We start from the raw sequence: 19,193 nt of genomic DNA on the forward strand, positions 1-19,193 counted from the left end.
GAGTTCACAGGTCCCAGAGTCTGTGGAGAAATTTCAGGGGATCAATGGAGTTGGTTGAGGAAAAAATGGCTTATTTATTTTCACTAAGTGCTAACTGAATTTCACATTTACTAGATCTTTAAGTTTAGCTTTTATTTTTAAAAAAATACTTCAAAAAGGAATAAAAATATGCTTCAACAGTCTACCAAAGAGGTCTGTGACACAACAAAGTTTAGGAACTTCTTCTTTAGGCTAGCTAGACCATAGTAATTTAATCAGTTCTGTTGGATTTGCATAGCCTTCTGTTTCAGGCTAAGTTGCTTTTAATATAATTGTGACTTTCCTGGACAGTTTTGTAGCTGTGAACCAAATGGACACTGATATTTTCATTCATTGGAGACAAAGTAAATAAGATGCTATTAATTTTAGATCATCATCAAGGGCTAATAGAGAACAATACAGCCATATAAAACATGGCAAGGGAATGACTTTTCATCTAAGCTTTCTGATTCACATATAGTCTCAAACAAAGGTTTCTTTGACTGAAAATGCTTCTGATTGTGTGTATGTGTGTGTGCATGCATGTGTGTGTATCTGTTTAATAAATTCTTAGGATCACACTTGAAAAATAGTGTAGTTTAAATTGGGAAAATAGCCTTTGAAAGCATCCATCCAAATGTGTAAGCTGACCTATATACTTTTAGACCTCCAGGTGGTGCTGTTTACCTACATATGAAAAACTGGGCCCTTGTCATTATCCATCTCTCAGTCAGTTTCATGTTGGGTTTTTCAGTTTTTCAAATTATTTTCAGTTTCTGCAGATGTGTTCTTTTGAAAGGTTCCAATAAATTTTTATAGCCACTATTTGAAAAATAGTAGGATTATTGTGATTTGTGCTTTCCAGTCAAGAACACTTCTTTATGACCAGGACACCTCTGGAGACTTCGATTGTCATATTAGTTTCTTGGTCTGCTTCCTCTTCCAGCCTTGTCCTTCCTTCCAAACACCAGCACTTAGTTTCAGATACTGGACTGTCAAAGGGACTTCTCAAAGGATTATTTAAACAGCTCCCTGATTTTTGATTAAATTTCCGGCTCTGTCTAAGGTTGTCTAACATCTTAATCTTCCATTTCATTTAAGCTTGAGAAGAATGCATAGTCTTTTGTGAGGATAGATCTTGTCCCTAAATATAAGTTCCTGCAAGACCTGCTCTGATTTATTGTTGAGAGGAATGGAAGACTATGTATCTCTGAATATTTGTCACCATTAGAAGAAACACCACTCATAAGCCAATGCAACCTAAATCTCATAGACAGTGTTTGCTAGGAATAAATGTATATTGGTCACTGGTAGTTTCTGTCCATTTTAATGGATTTTGGGTGTGGGCAGGACTAAAATTTTGTGCTGTAGCAAAGAGGAAACCAGGACCAAAGTGACTAGGTGTACTGATTTCCACAAAATCTCTCAGGAAGTTTTCTTCAAAATTGACTTTTTACTAACCACTATGCTTTTCTTGTCCTTTTATTCTCTCTCTTATCTCAATAGGCATTTGTAAGCAAACTCGATGAATTCATTCAGTGGCTAAATGAAGCCATGGAAACAACAGAAAACTGGACTCCCCCTAAAGCAGAGACGGATGGCCTTAAACTCTACCTGGAGACACACTTGGTAGGACAAGATTACGCTCTAGTTGTTATCAGTAATTGAAATATTTTAATATTTGGCTTTTTTCCCCCCACTAAGGGATGATGGGGGAGAAGGGAGGGATATCAGGATGTGGTTTTATGTTAATAAAAACAAGCTCTAATATTGTAAATTTAAACTACAGAAACTGAAAATTTGCCACTTATTCCAGGTACTACGAAGAAATGAAATATTCTCTATTTTTAGCTCTGAATTCAAAGCTTCTTTTCCAGAGATAGAACTATAAAGGCAAAGAGTCTTGTCATATCAGTCAAAAATGATATAGGAACCTTGCTACATAAAGATAGAATGAAAGATTTTTCTCTCCTTTTTTTCTTTTTGAGAGCATTTTTTGTAAAGGTAATTCCAGTGACCATTCCAACTAAGCCTTCCAGAATCCCTGTAAAATTAATGAACCTCTCATTATCAAGAGGGTCTGCTTTATCTACTTTACACTGAATTATTTTAATAAAATATTTAAAATGATGATCTCAATCATTTTTGAAGCTATATAGGTTTTTTTTTTTTTAGCATATAATTAATACAACTGTCATTATACTTGTCTCTGTCCCTGTGCAAAAGCAAAGCCATTGAGGAGAAGTGGAAAACACTTGGATGAATATGCTGCTGAATCTGTTAGAAGCAAGAATTATAGACTGAGGGACATTTGATGAACCTCATGAGATTTTTACTGAATGCTTCAAATGGCCGATATCAATTATGAAGGGGTGGAAACCAAGTCCTGGAGCTGTGATAAAGCATGAAGACAAACCACATTGTCGTAGGAAATGAAAATCCAGGCTTTAAGGCTCTCATCTTTATTCCCTTCACTGAGAGCATAAAATTGACAAAGGCTGTGAACATGAATCCATGACTACCCAACTGTGGGGCAGGTTCCCTGCCCTCCTTTACATATTCAGAATTTGGATTGAGTCTCATTCTGTAGGCATTCAAAATGAATGAGAGATGATCCAGTGCCAGGTTTGGGCTTTGGAACTTGCTAAAGAGATCCTATAAGATATTTCTTGCACTATGTTTGATGTCACCACAAGATCTGTCTCAAAATCATGCCGCTCTATGACAATCAGTCTTTTGAGTGGTAGAGTTTCAGAAAACTGTGTGATATTCCGTAAGGAGTTGTATGGCATTTCTTTTCAAAGACTTGATCGGATGGTGTTTAAAAATACCAGTGACCCTTATATCTTTTCCTGTATTTGATTTTTAAAATATCTCCTATACTGTCAATTCCCTACTCCAATAGAGGTTCGGTTCCACCCCCCCCCATTTATAAATGGGGGTGTACATTTTGTAACAGCAAGATAAAGATATTCCATGCTTTGTGATGTAAATTGTATTAATTAGAATGTCAACTTTTCACTGGTATTGTTCTGACAGAGATTCTAATCTGTGTTTAAACAGGAGTATATGAACTTTATTTCACATTAAGCACACTGTCTTGATTTCTCTGGATTTAATATTTTATGGCAAACACATTGAGTTTTCGAGGTCCCGGAGGGCACAGGGGCATAAAGAGCCTTTTAGCTTAAGGAAATTTATTGAAATCCAAGTCAGGATAGCAGTGAACAAAGATCTCTCTCCTCTTTGGGGTCTGAGTGACTTAGGCCACTCTGTAACCAATGCATGCTCCCATCCTCAAAGTCACTGTGACAGGACTCCTTACTCTGTTCCTTGTGGCAACCTCTGCCCAACACTGGCCTTCTAAATTACAGGGCTCAGGTTAAAGGAACTGCTCTCTCAACGCTTAGCATTCATTGCTCGCTGGCCCTGCCCTTGCCCTCCTGGCGTCTCTCTCCCTGTACTTCTGCATGTTCTGAAGTAAAATTCAAGAATCATTACTCATGCATGAAACCATTATTATTTCAAAGATTGATGGAATCACTGAAGGAGAATCTATACTCCACGTAGCTGGTGTTGCTTAAATGTTGGTGGAAGGAAGAAAGGAAAGAAGCAAGGAACAAAAGAAAATAAAGGGAGGGAGGGAGAGAAGAAAGGGAAAAAGGGAGGAAGGGAAGGAAGAAAGAAGGGAAAGGAAATAAAAGAAAGAAGAGGAGGGAAAAAAGAAAGGAAAGAACAGAGGGAGGGAAGAAAGAATGTAAGACTGAGAGAGAAAGGGAGGGAAGGAAGGCTTGGTTTGCTAGAGCTTTTCAAAGTGGCCATCTTGAACTTTTCCTCTCTGGTTTAAGAAGGTCGTATGGTTGAGTTCAATGAGGAACAGCTTTGAAACCAAAGCAACTGTTGTCAAATCCAAGGTCTGCTATTATCCACTCTTGCGTCCTTGGACAAATCATCCAGCTCTCTCTTTGTTTCAGTTTTCTTACCAAAAGGGAATGATCTCAGATTCCGGCTCTAAAACCTATTATCCTGTAATTCCTATTTACTAAGGGAGAATAGTTTTTCTGCCAGGGTTCTGAGTTACATTGTTTTAAAAAGTGATATATTGGAAGTTTTGTAAATAGTCAAAAGATACTTTATCTCTAGACCTGTCTCTATAACATTATTTCGTGTAGTCCAAAAGATCTCTTGGGGAGTGTGTGTGTATGTGTGGAGGGGAATGGGGGGATGGGGGGTGGCGATGGTGGTACTTATCCCAGTTTCTCCTGGCACTGTTTAATTGGAGCCAAGAGAGCAGGCTACATCCCCTCAGCTTTCTAGAAGGAAACCTAAAAGGTTATAGGGTTCTCTGTAACCCCTTGGCTTGAGCACTCACCCATACAGGTATCTTCTCCTCAATATCAATCACCAGTTACAGTTAGTTTGTCTCTTATATGATTGATGTACTCAGCTACTAGTGCTCTAGTGTCAATTTAACCAATTTATGTTGGTTAACTCTTGCACAAGGGTATCTACTGAAAAGGTATTACAAAAACCCAAGTACAAAATGTTTCCCTTACCTGGGACACATTCTTCCTTATATCATGTTGGTGTTTGGAGAAAGTGGATTCAAACTGAAAACAGTTGCTACAAAGTATTCGCTCCACTGCCTTTGGGGCTGCTAGGTGGCGCCATAGTGCATAGCGTGCTAGGACTGGAATCAGGAAGCTATCTCTTCCTGAGTTCAAATACAGCCTCAGACACTTAATTAGCTGTGTGACCCTGGGCAAGTCACTTAACCTTGTTTGCCTCAGTTTCCTCATCTGCAAAATGAGCTAGAGAAGGAAATGCCAGACCTATTTAGTATCCTTGCCAAGAGAACCCCCAATGGAGTCACAAAGAGATATGACTGAAATGACTGAACAGCAAATAATAATAATAATAATAATTCAATCCACCGAGTTCACTTCCAAATATGATGTGTACTGGAGAGCAAAACTCCCCTGGCTGCAGGTCTCAGTGTCACCTGACTCAGTTGCCTGAAAACCCTGGACTTCTGGTAGCTTGTCCTACTTGCCTTCTGAAGCTCACAGGATTATAGTCATTTCTAGTATATCTTCAACTAAAAGCAGGGAAGGATAAATACGATAGATAGAGAAGCGACATTAAAGCCATGCACTCATGCATTATTTCCACCCCCTTGACTCCCCGCCCCCCCAAAAAACACCTCTCCTCAGGTATTGAGCCCTTTATTCTCCCCACTCAAATCCAGTCAATCAAAAGGCCTTTTCTTTACTGCACAGGAAAGACTAGAATGCAAATTCCCATTAGAAAGTGAGTTACTTGAGATCATGAATCATATTTTTACCTTGATTTCCCTAATATAGTCCCTGACACCTAGTAAACATTTAGTAAAATGCCTGTTGATTGACTGAAATAATTGTAGAATACCATTCCACATACCATTCTAAACTTCCATAAGCAGGCTTACCAAACACATGCTTCCAGGACTTGATCTGTCATTCCCATTTAATTCAAAATTCACTTCTGAAATCATACGTGAATTAAAGCATCATTTTTTTAAACCAAAGAATTGATGCCAAAATGCATATTTTTGTATTTGTATAAATATAAGAATTTATATGTCTATGGATGTACAAATATATACACATGTGAATATCCTCTATAATACAGAGAATAGTATGTAGTATAGAAATATAGAAAATATAAATAGTACAGTCTATACCTGTGATTCCTATATATACATACATATGTACACAAATACGTGTGTGTATGTATATATATACATATATATATATCATCTATCTGTCTATCTATCTATCTATCCATCTATCTATCCATCTATCCATCCATCCATCCATCCATCCATCCATCCATCCATCCATCCATCCATCCATCCATCCATCCATCCATCCATCCATCCATCCATCCATCCATCCATCCATCCATCTATCTATCTATCTATCTATCTATCTATCTATCTATCTATCTATCCATCTATCTATCTATCTAATCTAACCATGGACATGCTGGCAAATTAGGGAGCAAATAAACCAGTGTAAAGTATCTAAAAATGATCTACCCTCTTGTTAAGTAGTTCTTAGATAGTAAAACAAAATCACTCTGCACCCAATTACCTGCATTTGCTTTGCTTACGCACTGCCCCAGTTAATCTCATCTGGAGGGACACTGAAAAGCTACAGTACATACAAATGAATTTGACCAGTATGGTGAGGGGACCTAAAGTCATTCATTCATTCAATAACAATTTATGAGCAGACTTTCTCTGTGTAAAGTGTTGTGAAGAGATACCAAAATAATTAAAACATGGTTTCTGCCTTCATGGAGCTCACAAGTCATAGGAGAGTTGATTGAAAAAAACTGGAATGAAAAGGGAAAAGAGACTTAGGGGAGAAGATGTAACAATTATCTTCAAATATTTGCAAGGTGGAAGAAGGATTAAACATGTTTTCAGTAAGCCTTGGAGAGGAGAACTGAGACCAATGAGTAGGCATTGTAGAGAGACAGATTTTGACTCAGTAAAAGAAATAAGTCCCTAATGAGTAGCGTTATCTAAAAATGGAGTTGGTTACCTCATGAGTAGTAAGTTTTTATAAAGTAACCAATTCCATAGGAGGTGTTCAGGAAGAGGTTAGATGGCCGGATGTTGGAGTTGTCATAGTAGGGAATCATTTCTCTCTTTTAGAAATGAATTAGATAACATTTTAGGTCCTTTCCATCTCTGGGTTTTTATGTTTCTTTGTAAATTCTACATTCTCCTAGTTTCTAGCTTAATCCAAAACACAACTGAACTATTTACTGTTGTGTACCCCTGAGCCCCAGACCAACCTGACTTGTTTTACATGTGCTAATCTTAAAGGGACAGTACTTTATAACTGAGAATTTATAAGTACTGCAATTTATACATCCATATTCTAAAAGTAGATTTGAGGCTTTGTTTGTAAGGTCTGTAGCAGGTTTGATGGGGTCAATGTGACAGATTCAATTGTGTTCAGTAAGGTACTAAAAATACTTTTTCTGTAGATATTAATCTATTGAGTTGCATAGATAGCTATATATGTAAGCATATAGATATGTCAATATTTATAAAGCCTGAGTTTGGAAAATGGTTAATATATCCATATCTGGAACAATAGATAAGAAATGTAATACAAACTTGACCCTTTATATTGATAGCTTTTGTTTTTACATCATTAAGACTTCCCCGTTTTCTTCCTCTTCCCCGTTCTAGAAATTCATCCCTGATAACTGAATTTTTTTTTAAATTGAAAAAGCAGAAGAGGAAAAAAAACTGGTAAAATAATCAACTCATTGAATATTCAGTGTTCCATACTCATGGACCTGACCTCTAAAAAAGAAAGGGCAGGGCAAATGTCTTATTATATTTCTCCTAGGAAACCAAGTTTGAGTTTTTAAAATAGTTTTTTATTTTTAAATCTGTTTTGATTATTTTGTGATGGATCTTTCTGTTAATACTGTTATAGTTTTCATATATACATATATATATGTATATATATATATATACACACACACACATATATATATATATATATATATATATATATATATACACACACACACACACATATATATATATATATATAGTTTTCCTGGTTCTACTTGTTTTACTTTGCATCAGTTCATATAATCTTTCCATGCTTTTCTATATGCATCATGTTTGTCTTTTCTTATAGAATAGTAATATTCCATTCTATCCATGTTCCATAATTTGTTTAGTCATTCACTCAGAGATGGGCATCTACTTTATTTCTAGTTCTTGACTACCACAAAATAACCTTGGCTCTTAATGTCCTAGAAGTGTTAGTGGTGTTTGTAATTTGTTGTACTTTGTCCCTTTCCTCTCTGGAACTACTATTCTCTAGTGGAAAACAGATCTATTTCAAGAACTTTTACCACTCAGTCCTTCTACTTATGAAAAGAATAATTGCCTTCTCCCCCTCCCTTGCACCCAATAGACATTACGTTTTTTAATGGACCACGCTTCCTTCATCTTTCAGGTTGTAGGTACATATTGGACCATTACCCAAAGCAGTGGAGATTTAAGATGTAGTAAAAGTGTACTTGGTCATAGGACCAAATATATGTTAGGGTAGACTTATCTAAAGAACACAAATAATTTCCTAAAGAGATCTTAGACATGGGATCTCATCTGCCTCACTCATCATTTTCCATATCACTACTATATCTATGCCAGGGCAGACTTCTAGGTCTCAGTCTGCTATTATGATCTGCCTTCTGGACATTTTATCTTGGTTGTCCAAACTTAATCTGTCTAAACCACCAATAGCTTTTCCCTGAAACATTTCTCTCTTTGATTTTTTTTTAAATTTCTGTTAATGGTTCTGTTTTTCTTATAGTTATCTATAATGGTAATCTCCAAATTATCTTTTATGCCTAGCCCTACCCATCTATTTGCCAAGACATTCCTATCAGTTCTTTCAGAGAAGTATCTTATCCTCACCTCCTTACCATGCCTACTGCCACAATCTTAGTTCAAGTTCTTGTTCCTGACCTGAGCTATTGTAAATGAATGCCAACAGGTGTCATCCCCTCCAGTTTTGCTCCTTCTCCAGTCCGTCCCAGAATCATTTTCTGAATGCATATGTCCGATCACATTTCCTTACTCTAAAAACTCCAATAACTTGTCATTGCCTACTAAGTAAAGGTCAAATTACTTAACTTAGAATTCAGGGCTTTTTACAATCTTGCTTCCTCCTATCTTTTTTAAACTTTATATTTCGTTTTCAACAGTATGAACACATCCTATTTCTATACTCTTCTCATGATGTTTCCCACATCCAAAATTCTCTGTTGACATCCTATCCTGATCAAGGTCTGTGGCAAATGCCACCTCCTTGGTAAGGCTTTCCTTAATTTTGCCTGTTGTAAATTATGCTTCTCTCTCATCTCAGGGCTATAACTAGGGGGAGCAACAAGAGCTTTGTACTAGGACACCAGAATTTAAAGGACACTCTAAATTGCAGTTGTATATCTCTAAAAGAGGGGTAGGGAACCCATGGCCTCAAGGCCACACATGTGGCCCTCTAGGTCCTCAAGTGCACCCCTTTGACTGAATCCAAACTTCACAGAACAAATCCTTCTATTAAGGGAATTTGTCCTGGGAAGTTTGGATTCAGTCAAAGGGCTGCACTTGAGGACCTAGAGGACCATATGTGGCCTTGAGGTCACAGGTTCCCCACCCCTAGGAGCACGGAAGCAATTGATCTTAGGACGGAGTTAGTAAAAATAATTAGTTGAAACAGGAAACTACTAAATTGTCTGCTTCTTTCTTGCCCTAATTGTTCTTTAGGTGAACTTCTTTTTGTCCATACCCTATTCTGTTCTCCTCTCCCCCACCTCTAGTCCCACCAATGGCAGCTCCACAAGTATCAACCTTTCATTATCCTGGGATTTCTATCTATGAGACTCAGTTCTCTGGGTATTACTCTCTTCTCCAATTTGTCTTAAAATTTTGATATGAGGATTAATTTGCATTTCTTACCATAAGTGCCAAAAGGTCCAGCTATATATGATCTCATAATACTTAGTACTCCTATGCATCGATCATTTGAAAAATTTGTATTCTATTTATCTGAACACATATGTCATCATTTCTCCTAGATTGTAAGCTTCTTGAAATCCAAATCTCAGTGCTTAGCATAGTAGAGTGTATATATGACAGTTAATAAATAGTGATTTATTTAAGAATATAGGATCGAGACCATAGAGTTCAGGTATTCAAATTTCAGCTCTATTAATTGTTGTGTAGTCTTGGATAAGTCACTTGATGAAAGGATAAATGAATGATAAAAGTATGTATTAAGCACTTAGTATGTGCCAAGCACTTTTCTAAGTACTTACATTTAGCCATACAAATTTAAAAAAAGTGGCATGGTCCCACCCTCAAGGAACTTGCATTGTAGTAGTGGAAAGTGATTTCTTCTAATAATCAGGCCATCTCTTACACAATTGTGACCATTAACATTTTCAAGACATATTTCTATAGACAAAGAAGCACAACAAAGGAGAATTGTGAATGAAACTGTGAGCTTCTGTTATGTGCAATTTGTCTAAAATTTATTTGTGACAGATAACTATGGGAAAGATGACGATAGCCGTGATATTTGATACTTGTTTAGTTCATACCTTTTTCTATGAGGGTAGCCAGTTGTGTTTGGCAATCATTGAAAGCTTCCCAGTATCTCTTTGAGGAAATGCTGTGAAGGTGCTTTATTTTAACTGTAAGAAATACTGTGAAATTGCCATGATACATCAATGATTTTTCATGATAATTAATCATCTGCTTACAACCTAGCTGTTCCTTTCAAAAAATATAATTCCTATCTTCCTGGAAAGTGACATTTTCAGGAAAATGTCAGTCTGGAAAGGTATTTTGTAAGTATTGAATATATTGAACATTCCTCTTTTTTGAAAACCACTTTTAATATAGTGTTATATATGTGCCTTTGGCTAATCCTGACTCGTCTCCCTCCCTCCTTCCCCCACTTCTTGCTTGCTAAAGATACTAAAGCCACCCAAACTCCAGTGGCAACTGAAGCACCATAAATAACACGGCCACTTCCATTGTTTCTGGCAGCCTGCTTAGTTTTTTCCTTTAAGATATCGTATTGTGTCTTCAGAATGACAGTGCTTTAAAGCTGAAGGATTAGAACGGGTTAATGTTGTTCCTCTCAGGAGCCTTCCTTTTAAATATATTCACAGTGTTAGTGTGGCTTTCTGAACTTATAACCCTGAGCTCCCCAAATTGTTTTCATGCATCCCTAAGTCCCCAAATGGGCACTGGATCATAAAGTAATCAGTCACAAGAAAGCAAATAAGTTCTAATATCTCAAAAGGGAAATAGGGACCAATCAGAATATCAGGTAAGGGAAAATAAATCAAGCAGGTGTCTCATATACATCAGAGGCTGGAGAAACAAATAGAGCATGGATGCCTAGTTCAAAATTGAGTAGGGACTTTATGTAGATGACAGCATGATGCAGTATTTTGCAAACAGGAACATATCTACCCCATCCCCTCCCCCCACCTTCACCCATCTTAATGGCCTTGAAAATAAAACGGATTTGTCAGCCAGTTTTAAAAATAGGAAACTGAGGTAAAATGATGGTAGCCCTATAATTATATACATAAATACAAACAAGCACACACATAGGTATATATACATACATGAACACATACACATACATGTATTACACACACACACACATTTCACCTTGGAATATTTTGCCTTCATGATCAGTTTTTGAAATGCTTTCTCAACTCATGTAGAAGTCCCATCTATTAGGAATGCTAGGTACTTGTGCGCTGAGTACACTGCTCTGCTAATTCATCTGTCTTTCCCAGTTGGAAGAATCATATATTTTCAAATACTTTCTATCAAAGCATTGATCTGATTTATGACACATGGTTTGACATGAGTGAGTGCTTATCTCTCATTAGACATCTTTCTGCTCCCAGCTGTCTCCCTTGAGCTTTTCCTGTTTCTGAAGTTTTCTCTTGTTTAGCCATGCATCTTGGGACCAGTGTCTTTCCTCTTTTTTTATCCCTACCCCTCCCAGTAGTCTTGATTCTTCTCACAGGAACACAGTAGGAAGATCAGGTCCAAAAAACTGGTGGAAGAGCAGGTGAAGTCCTGAATTTCAATGAGAAAAAACTAGGCTTAAAGTAGAGCTATTCTGAGAAGGGTGCTGGACAGCATCTTCCTGGGAGGTAAAGGATCCATGACCAATCACTGTTCTTCCTTCCCCTACCCTTCCCCTAAGGCAGCTAGCTGGAGTGTGGGGTTAGGAAGGGGGTCAAGACGGACAGCCTCCTAAAACCTGCTGGCATGATAGTGGTTGAGGTTTATAAGCTGATCTGCAAGTATGTGAGACTCATTATGTTTCACTTGATCAATTCATTTTCCTTCAGTGACTATATCCCTAAGTCTAACACAAGTTAATAACAATGCAAGAGGTGCCTAGTAACTGACTGAAGAAATAGTTGAGAATGTTGTCTGTAGGGTGAGAACTCTATATACTAATGTGAAAAGTATGAGTCCTAAAGTGAACTGGAGATTATAATGCAGGGATGCAAAGAGGATCTAGTAGATAATCACTGAGACTTGGTGGGATGAGGTATAGCAATAAAAGGGTATATTTTGTTCACCTGAAACTGATTTGAAAGGGTGGCAAAGGAATGTTGTTTATTAAAAATATATATACCTGTGTACAAATCCAAGAATCTGAGAGAGATGCATGATAAGCCATTTGCACATGGATAAAAGGAAATCTTAATAATAATAATCAATAATAAATCTGTATTCTCATCAATGTAGGTATCCCCTCTACTGCCTTACATCGCAACTCATCTGAGACTTTTAATCTCAAGTGATTTTTTTGTCCTTGTATAATTTATAAATCCTTTCTGAAGGGTCTATCCACTGCACTGGTGGTCTTCCTCTAAGAGCTTTAACATTTCACCTATAACAGTCCAGCATTCAGATTGTCTGTCTGTTATTCATTGTCTTTGCTATGTATATGACTCGCCCACTTCCTTCACATATCCCGTTGTAGCCTCTATCTTCTGCACCACTTCTTACGTGCAGATGATCATCATTGATAATATGTTGCTGCCTACGCAAAAGAAAACATGGGTGTCAATGCATTATGTAGGAGATTTGATAAATATTTTTTAATTGAAGTAGAATTGCATGTCAAAATCTAAAGAATGCTATTCCAACCAAATGAACTTTGAAGCAAAGGTCAAGATAATATGCTATATGACACCAATTTTCACAATGTTTCATTTCAAGAAGGTTCTAAATCTTCTTCTAAACTACCATATGTATATATTTCCATCCATTATTTAGGATGAAAAAAACTAACAAATATCACAGTCTTTCACTTTCAATTCTGCCATCTACTTATTTTTTTTTGGGGGGGGGAGAGATGAGGAATAAAAGTGACCATGTTATCCACAAATATAGAGAACATGACTCATCCATACTTTTCATCCTATGTGAGTTTTGCCCATGTCCATCCAAAATGTTCTTCCTCTCATTTGACATCATGAGGATACCAGGATTACTACACAACCAACCCCATCTTCTTTTTCAATCATACATTTCTCTGATCAGATACTTTAGTTTTTGTAGTTTCTTATTTTTTTATATGTTACAACTGGCTCTTACTCACTGTGCATCTCTTTAGTGTCCTCTAGAACATAATCAGTTTTGTTTTTCAAAGATTGTAGTGTTCCGTGACTCCTACACACATGGGACCAATGGTCCAATATTGATTGGTATTTGCAAGAAGGACCTTTATTCAGGGAGAAATTGGAGTTAGTTAAAAGTGCTCCAAATTTTCAAAGGCAGTCCAGTCTTCTCTCCTCCTATTAAATTCTGAACTTTCCTAGCTCTAATTCTATAATCCTATGACAAAGGAGCAGGAAAAGCTTCAGGAAGAGAAATTTGAGCTGATGTACAAAGGATGAGTAGGATTTGTAGTTTCTTTGCATGTAACCACATACAAGTATTCTCTACTTTGAATGATCATCTCCCTGAGGGCAATGCCAGTGGCTTTTAATTTTCTTTGGTCAGTGTCTAGCCCAGATAAAGAATGGACAGGTGCTTAAGAGATGTCTTTTGATGTTTTTTCTTTGGTGTTCAAGTTTAAAATAATCACTTTTTGAAAAAATGACAGTGCAAATGGAATTTTTCTAAAATTCCTCAAATGGAGACCAAAGTGGAGTTTGTATCCCAAAACACCTTGTAATTGTGTCATCAAGAGAAATTTCAGTCTCTGTAGGTAGCCTGATGTTCAACAAGAGAATTTTATTCTACAAGGCACTAATCCAGCAAAGAACCTAAGATTCTGACACTTGTATTCATGAATATGGTTCTGGACTTTCAAAAGCTGGAATCATACCAGCCTAAACTCAACCAGCCAAAAGAAGAACAATGAATGCCTGTGTTATACATAGCAACTTTTTAGCTGACACATTCTTCACTTACCAGTCTGCTGAGGATAGTAACTTCCATCTGGTTGTTGAACAGTGCAAATTCCTAAAGAAGAATATTATTGCACCTGCCTGATATCTCAAGTTTGATGCCAAATTGATCTATACCCTAAGCTGATGGCAGTTAGGTGTAAGAAACAAGTGTAATTTAAAGGGGGACAATCATTATCCCTGGCCCTCCATGGTACTGCAGAAATGAAGCAATGAGGCAAACTTGCCAAGGTATGCCAACCATATCCTTAGTTTTGGAGCAGATGGAAAGTCTCAGCAGTTGGTCCTCTGAATCTCAAGTTGTTGGGTCCATAGCTACCTGTTACCTCCGTGGAGGAAAGAGAAAGGCCTAAGGTGGCCCTTAGAAGATAGCAACAAGAGAAACCTTTCATTTTTAAACTGTGAGCCATGAAAAATGAAAAAGGAAAGGGGGAGGAGAGACAGCTGAAAGGTGTTTCTGAATTTTTTTTTCCATTTATAGTTTAAAAGCTCTGAAGGAAGAATATTGATTTTTTTCATGACACATATGAATGCTATTTAATCAACACTATGATATGAAGTAGAGATCTGAATATCGGTGACAAATGTGTGCCCTGGGTGATGAATATCTGTATTGAAAGCCTTGTCAGCCAGTCAGATTATAGCTTGGATCCAATCTTTTTTTTTTTTTTTAATGAACACTAGGTTATGTTACAATATGGTTAAAATAAAATAACCTTTTTAAAACCATACTCACAGAACCAGAGGAAATAGCAGTTTGTTTTTACGTTTCTTATGGAACTTACTATATCCTACTTTAAACATTAGTTATTTGTGCGCTTTATCTTTTCCCCACCTCCTAAAACGCGCACTCCCAACTCCACTAGACTATAACACACTTGATGGCACAGACCATATTTTACTTATCTCTGTCTTCCCCACAAATCCTTATATAGTGGATCACTCAGTCAATAAACTTTTATTAAGCTCCCACTCTGTGCTAGGCACTGTGCTAAACATTAGGGTTACCGAAACAGACAAAAGGCAATACCTGTTCTCAAGGGACTCCCAGTTTAATGGGGGAAATAGCATGCAAACAATTATGTAGAAAGAAGCCACATGCAGGATAAATAGGAAATAATCAACAGAATGAAGATGCTAGAGTTGTGGGGGATTAGGAAAAGCTTCCTGTAGAAAGTGAGATTTTAGTTAGGACTCTAAGGAAACCTGGAAGCTGATGTAAGGAGGGAGAGCATTCCAGGGATGGGGGATAGCCAGTGAAAATGCTTAGAGTCAGGGGGTGGTTTGAGGAAGAGCAAGGAGGCTAGTGTGACTAGATCAAAAAGTATATGGAGGGATGTAAGATGTAAGAAGACTAGAAAGGGGTGGTTTTGGATGGCAAACAGGGTGTTATATTTGATCATTGAGGTGACATGGAATCACTGGAGTTTAATGAGTTGGGAAGAGGAGTGATGTCAGATCTGCACTTTTGAAGGAAACAAAAGGTGAACAATAAAGAGATAGGCCAATGATTTGAGGTTATATCTAGGATTTAAAAACAGCAGATGCTTCTCGATGCATATAATTTTGGGTGAATTTAACTATATTGTCAATAGAACTCCTAATTATTGTTTACTGGTCTTGTGAGAGTATGACTTGAAGTAAAATAATGTTATAGGATCTATAGATCCAAAGTAAGAATCAGGAATGAGAAGACCCCTCATAGAAAGTTGGGGTGTGGTTATGATGTCTCAATTTTATAATGACATTGTTGTGGAACCTAGGTGAAAAACTTTATATTTATCTGTAATGCATTTGATTCAGCTTAAGAAGGTCTTAGATCCTAATTCTCTTATTTAGTGGAATAGCTATGCTGCTTAGCTTTTTTGCGTTAGCACATTTAATGTGTGTTTGATCTAAATCATTGCTAAAAATGTGGAATGAGGCACTTCTAAGGATAGATCTTTCCATGAGTCAACCAGAAATCTTGTGCCATAGGACCATAATGATGACCCAATGGCCATCTTGTTCAATTCTTTCATATTCTTGGTGAAGAAATAGCTTTCAAGAGATTAAGAGATTTGCCCAGTTTGTGTCAGAGGCAGTATTTCAACTCAGATCTTTGATTCCAGAGGTGTTTTTCCTATTGTGTAATAACACCTCCAGTTGAGAATAATCCATTAACCATTACTCTTTGTGTCTTGTCATTCAGCCAGGTCACATTTCTCCATCTTTTCCCCTACAACATCATATGGCATTTTTCAAGTGCTTTGCTATCCATTAAATATGCTATGTCTACAGTCTTCTTCTGTTCTACTGAACTAGTATCCCTGTCAAAAAAGAAAGAGATTTTGGCCAAACAGAAGATGGAACATGATATAGTAGATAGAGTACTAGACTTATAATTAAGAAGTCTTGGGTTCAAATCATACCTCGACAATAGTTGCATGATCAAAAATAAAGTTATCGAATCACTTTGAATCTCAGTTTCCTCATATATCAAAAGGAGATAATAATATCTGTAGCACTCTACTGCCAAGAGTGCAACTCTGGCAGCTTGACCACATTGTTTGAATGCTAAGTATATGCTTGCCTAAAAGACTATTTTATGTAGAACTCACACAGAGTTAAGTGCTTATATGGTAGTTAGAAGAAGCGATACAAGGACACTCTCAAGGTCTTTCTTAAGAATTTTGGAATCAATTGTGTGACATGGAAGACACTGGCACAGGACTGCTCAGTATGATAATCTCTCATCAGAGAAGGTGCTTTGCTCTATAAGTAAAGCAGTATTGAAATAGTTAGCTCAAAAGAAATAAGAGATGTGCAAATTTAGAGAAGGCACCCCAAATGTTCATAGGGACTATTTGTGCCTGACCCGTGCGTGGTAAGAGTATTCCGAGCTCGTATTGGTCTGATCAGCCACAGTCAGACATACTGAAACTTGATTCCAGCATAATGAGGTCATTTTGGTACTCTGCGAAAGGACAACCTCACAGGTTTCTTGTGAGGCTCAAGTGAAGGTAGGTAAAGCATTTTTGAACTTTAAATACAATAAAAAAATGCCAGTTATCACCATGATCTAGTGAACTTATTTAAATACCTGGTGATCATCATTTCCTCTTCTGTTTTTTTTTTTTAATAAATCATGTGTTTAAGAGACTGTTACAGAGTATTGCTAAGACTTGATGCCTCAAGTGATGCCACAAGGTCTGCACAATACATCTTCTTTCCTCTTTTGAAAACCAGAGCCCTCGCCTATCTCCAGTCTTTCATAACCTCTAGTATTTCCTATGATTCCATAAAGATTAACAAAAAGAGTTAACCAATTTTACCTTCAAATTCTTCCTTCCTTCCTTCCTTCCTTCCTTCCTTCCTCCCTTCCTTCCTTCCTTCCTTCCTTCCACCCTCCCTCCGTCCCTCCCTCCCTCCCCCCTCTCTTTCTTATTTTATTGCTGTGTTATGGTTTTATATTACAGATATTTACAGATCACTCCCACTTCATGAGAACTCTCTTGTAACAAAGAAAATCATGTAAGACTAATGACTTCATCTGAAAGTGAATGTAGTATTCTGCATCTGTAGAACCCCTCTCTCTGTTATAAATAAATACATACATTTTCTCTTCCCTATTCTCCACTCCAATGAAGGAAAAATAAATTTCTTGTAACAAATATGTATATTTGAACAAAATAATTTTTCGCAACAATTTATAAAAAATGTGTATGTCTCATTCTGCACCCTACATCCATCACCTCTCAGTAATGGATAGCATATTTCATCTTTGGTCCTCTTACAATTTTTAAAATTGTTGGTTTTTATGTATAAGCTGTTCCCCTGGATCTGTACATTTCATTCTTCAGTTTATGAAAGTCCTCATAATTGTTCATTTTTATAAAACTGATGTTATAGTTATAAATTGTTTTCCCAGTTCTGCTTTTTTCACTTCATATTGGTTTATATGCCTTTCTATATCTTTCTCAAATCATTTATTTCCTCAATTCTGGAAATGGAGTACAATAATACTCCATCATATTAATATACCATATCTTATTTAGTGATAATAATTAATAATCTTTTTTAACCGTAACTATTGATGAGAATCCTCTTAGTCAGTTTTGAGAGTTTTTTTGTTGTTACCGCAAAAAGAGATGCTAAAAATATTTTAAATATTTAAATATTGTATGTATGAGATCCTTTTCTCTTTGCTTAATCTCTTTTGAGTATAAGCCTAAGTAACTCCAGGACAGACTCAGAGAAGACTGGTGCAGAGTAGAAAAACATAGATGAAGTTTTCTTGACAATTTATTCACTTATTTTCTCTTACCGTTTCTTGATTTACCGTTTCTTGATCAAGTCTACTAGTTTGGAGGCCAGAAACAGGAGAGAGGGTGTGTGTGTGTGTGTGTGCGTGTGTGTGTGTGTGTGAGTGCATGTGCGCACACACGCATGCATATGCTTTCCCTCTTCTCTTCAAAGATGACTCATTTTTCAAGGTTATATTTATTGTTCTGCCGTCTACTGAGGGGAAGGACACACCATAGGACAGCCTGTTATGTGTCTGTGACTCAGATGAAGTGATCTGTTTCTGATGGAACTGTCTGGCATGGTTCTGGGGATTTAAATGATAAAAATTACTGCATTCAGAGTGCTTGCCTTCTATTGGACAAGTGTATAAATGCAGAATATGTGAAAAAAAATAATTCCCAGACTACTGGAATAATCAGGAAAAACCTCAAGCAGAAGGTCCTATCTGAGCTATACCACTCAAATTTAAGTAAAAATAGGGATTCTCCAAAGAAGAGGACAGAGTGAATTCTGGTCATGGAGGACTTACCTGTGCAAAGATGAGAAAGCAAGAGACGGAAAAGACAGAAGACCAGCTTGCCTAAAATGGAGAGTGAGAGAAAGGGAGTAATATGAAATAAGGCTGGAAAGGTAGATGGAAGTCAGAAAGTGGAGGGCTCTACGTGCTAGGCTGAAGAGTTATAATTAATCTGTTTCTTCTTATTCAGCTGTTTCAGTCATGTACAACTCTTTGTGACCCTACTTGGTTTTTTTTTTTTTGCTATTTCCTTCTCCAGCTCATTTTACAGATGAGGAAACTGAGGCAAATAGGGTTCAATTACTTCCCCAGGGTCACACAG

At 37.0% G+C, this 19,193-nt stretch overlaps 1 protein-coding gene across 4 annotated transcripts in view; it reads left to right on the forward strand.

Moving 5' to 3' along the window:
- AKAP6 (A-kinase anchoring protein 6) overlaps window positions 1-19,193 on the forward strand; it is a 673,781-nt gene that overhangs the window by 352,895 nt on the left and 301,693 nt on the right. For all 4 annotated transcript variants that reach the window (XM_072623292.1, XM_072623290.1, XM_072623293.1 and 1 more), the window contains one exon: window positions 1,525-1,647. In XM_072623292.1, the coding sequence (XP_072479393.1) occupies window positions 1,525-1,647 (123 nt within the window). The remainder of the gene's footprint in view (window positions 1-1,524; window positions 1,648-19,193) is intronic.

The sequence above is a fragment of the Notamacropus eugenii genome, chromosome 7, assembly GCF_028372415.1.
Source record: "Notamacropus eugenii isolate mMacEug1 chromosome 7, mMacEug1.pri_v2, whole genome shotgun sequence".
Lineage (NCBI taxonomy): Eukaryota > Metazoa > Chordata > Mammalia > Diprotodontia > Macropodidae > Notamacropus > Notamacropus eugenii.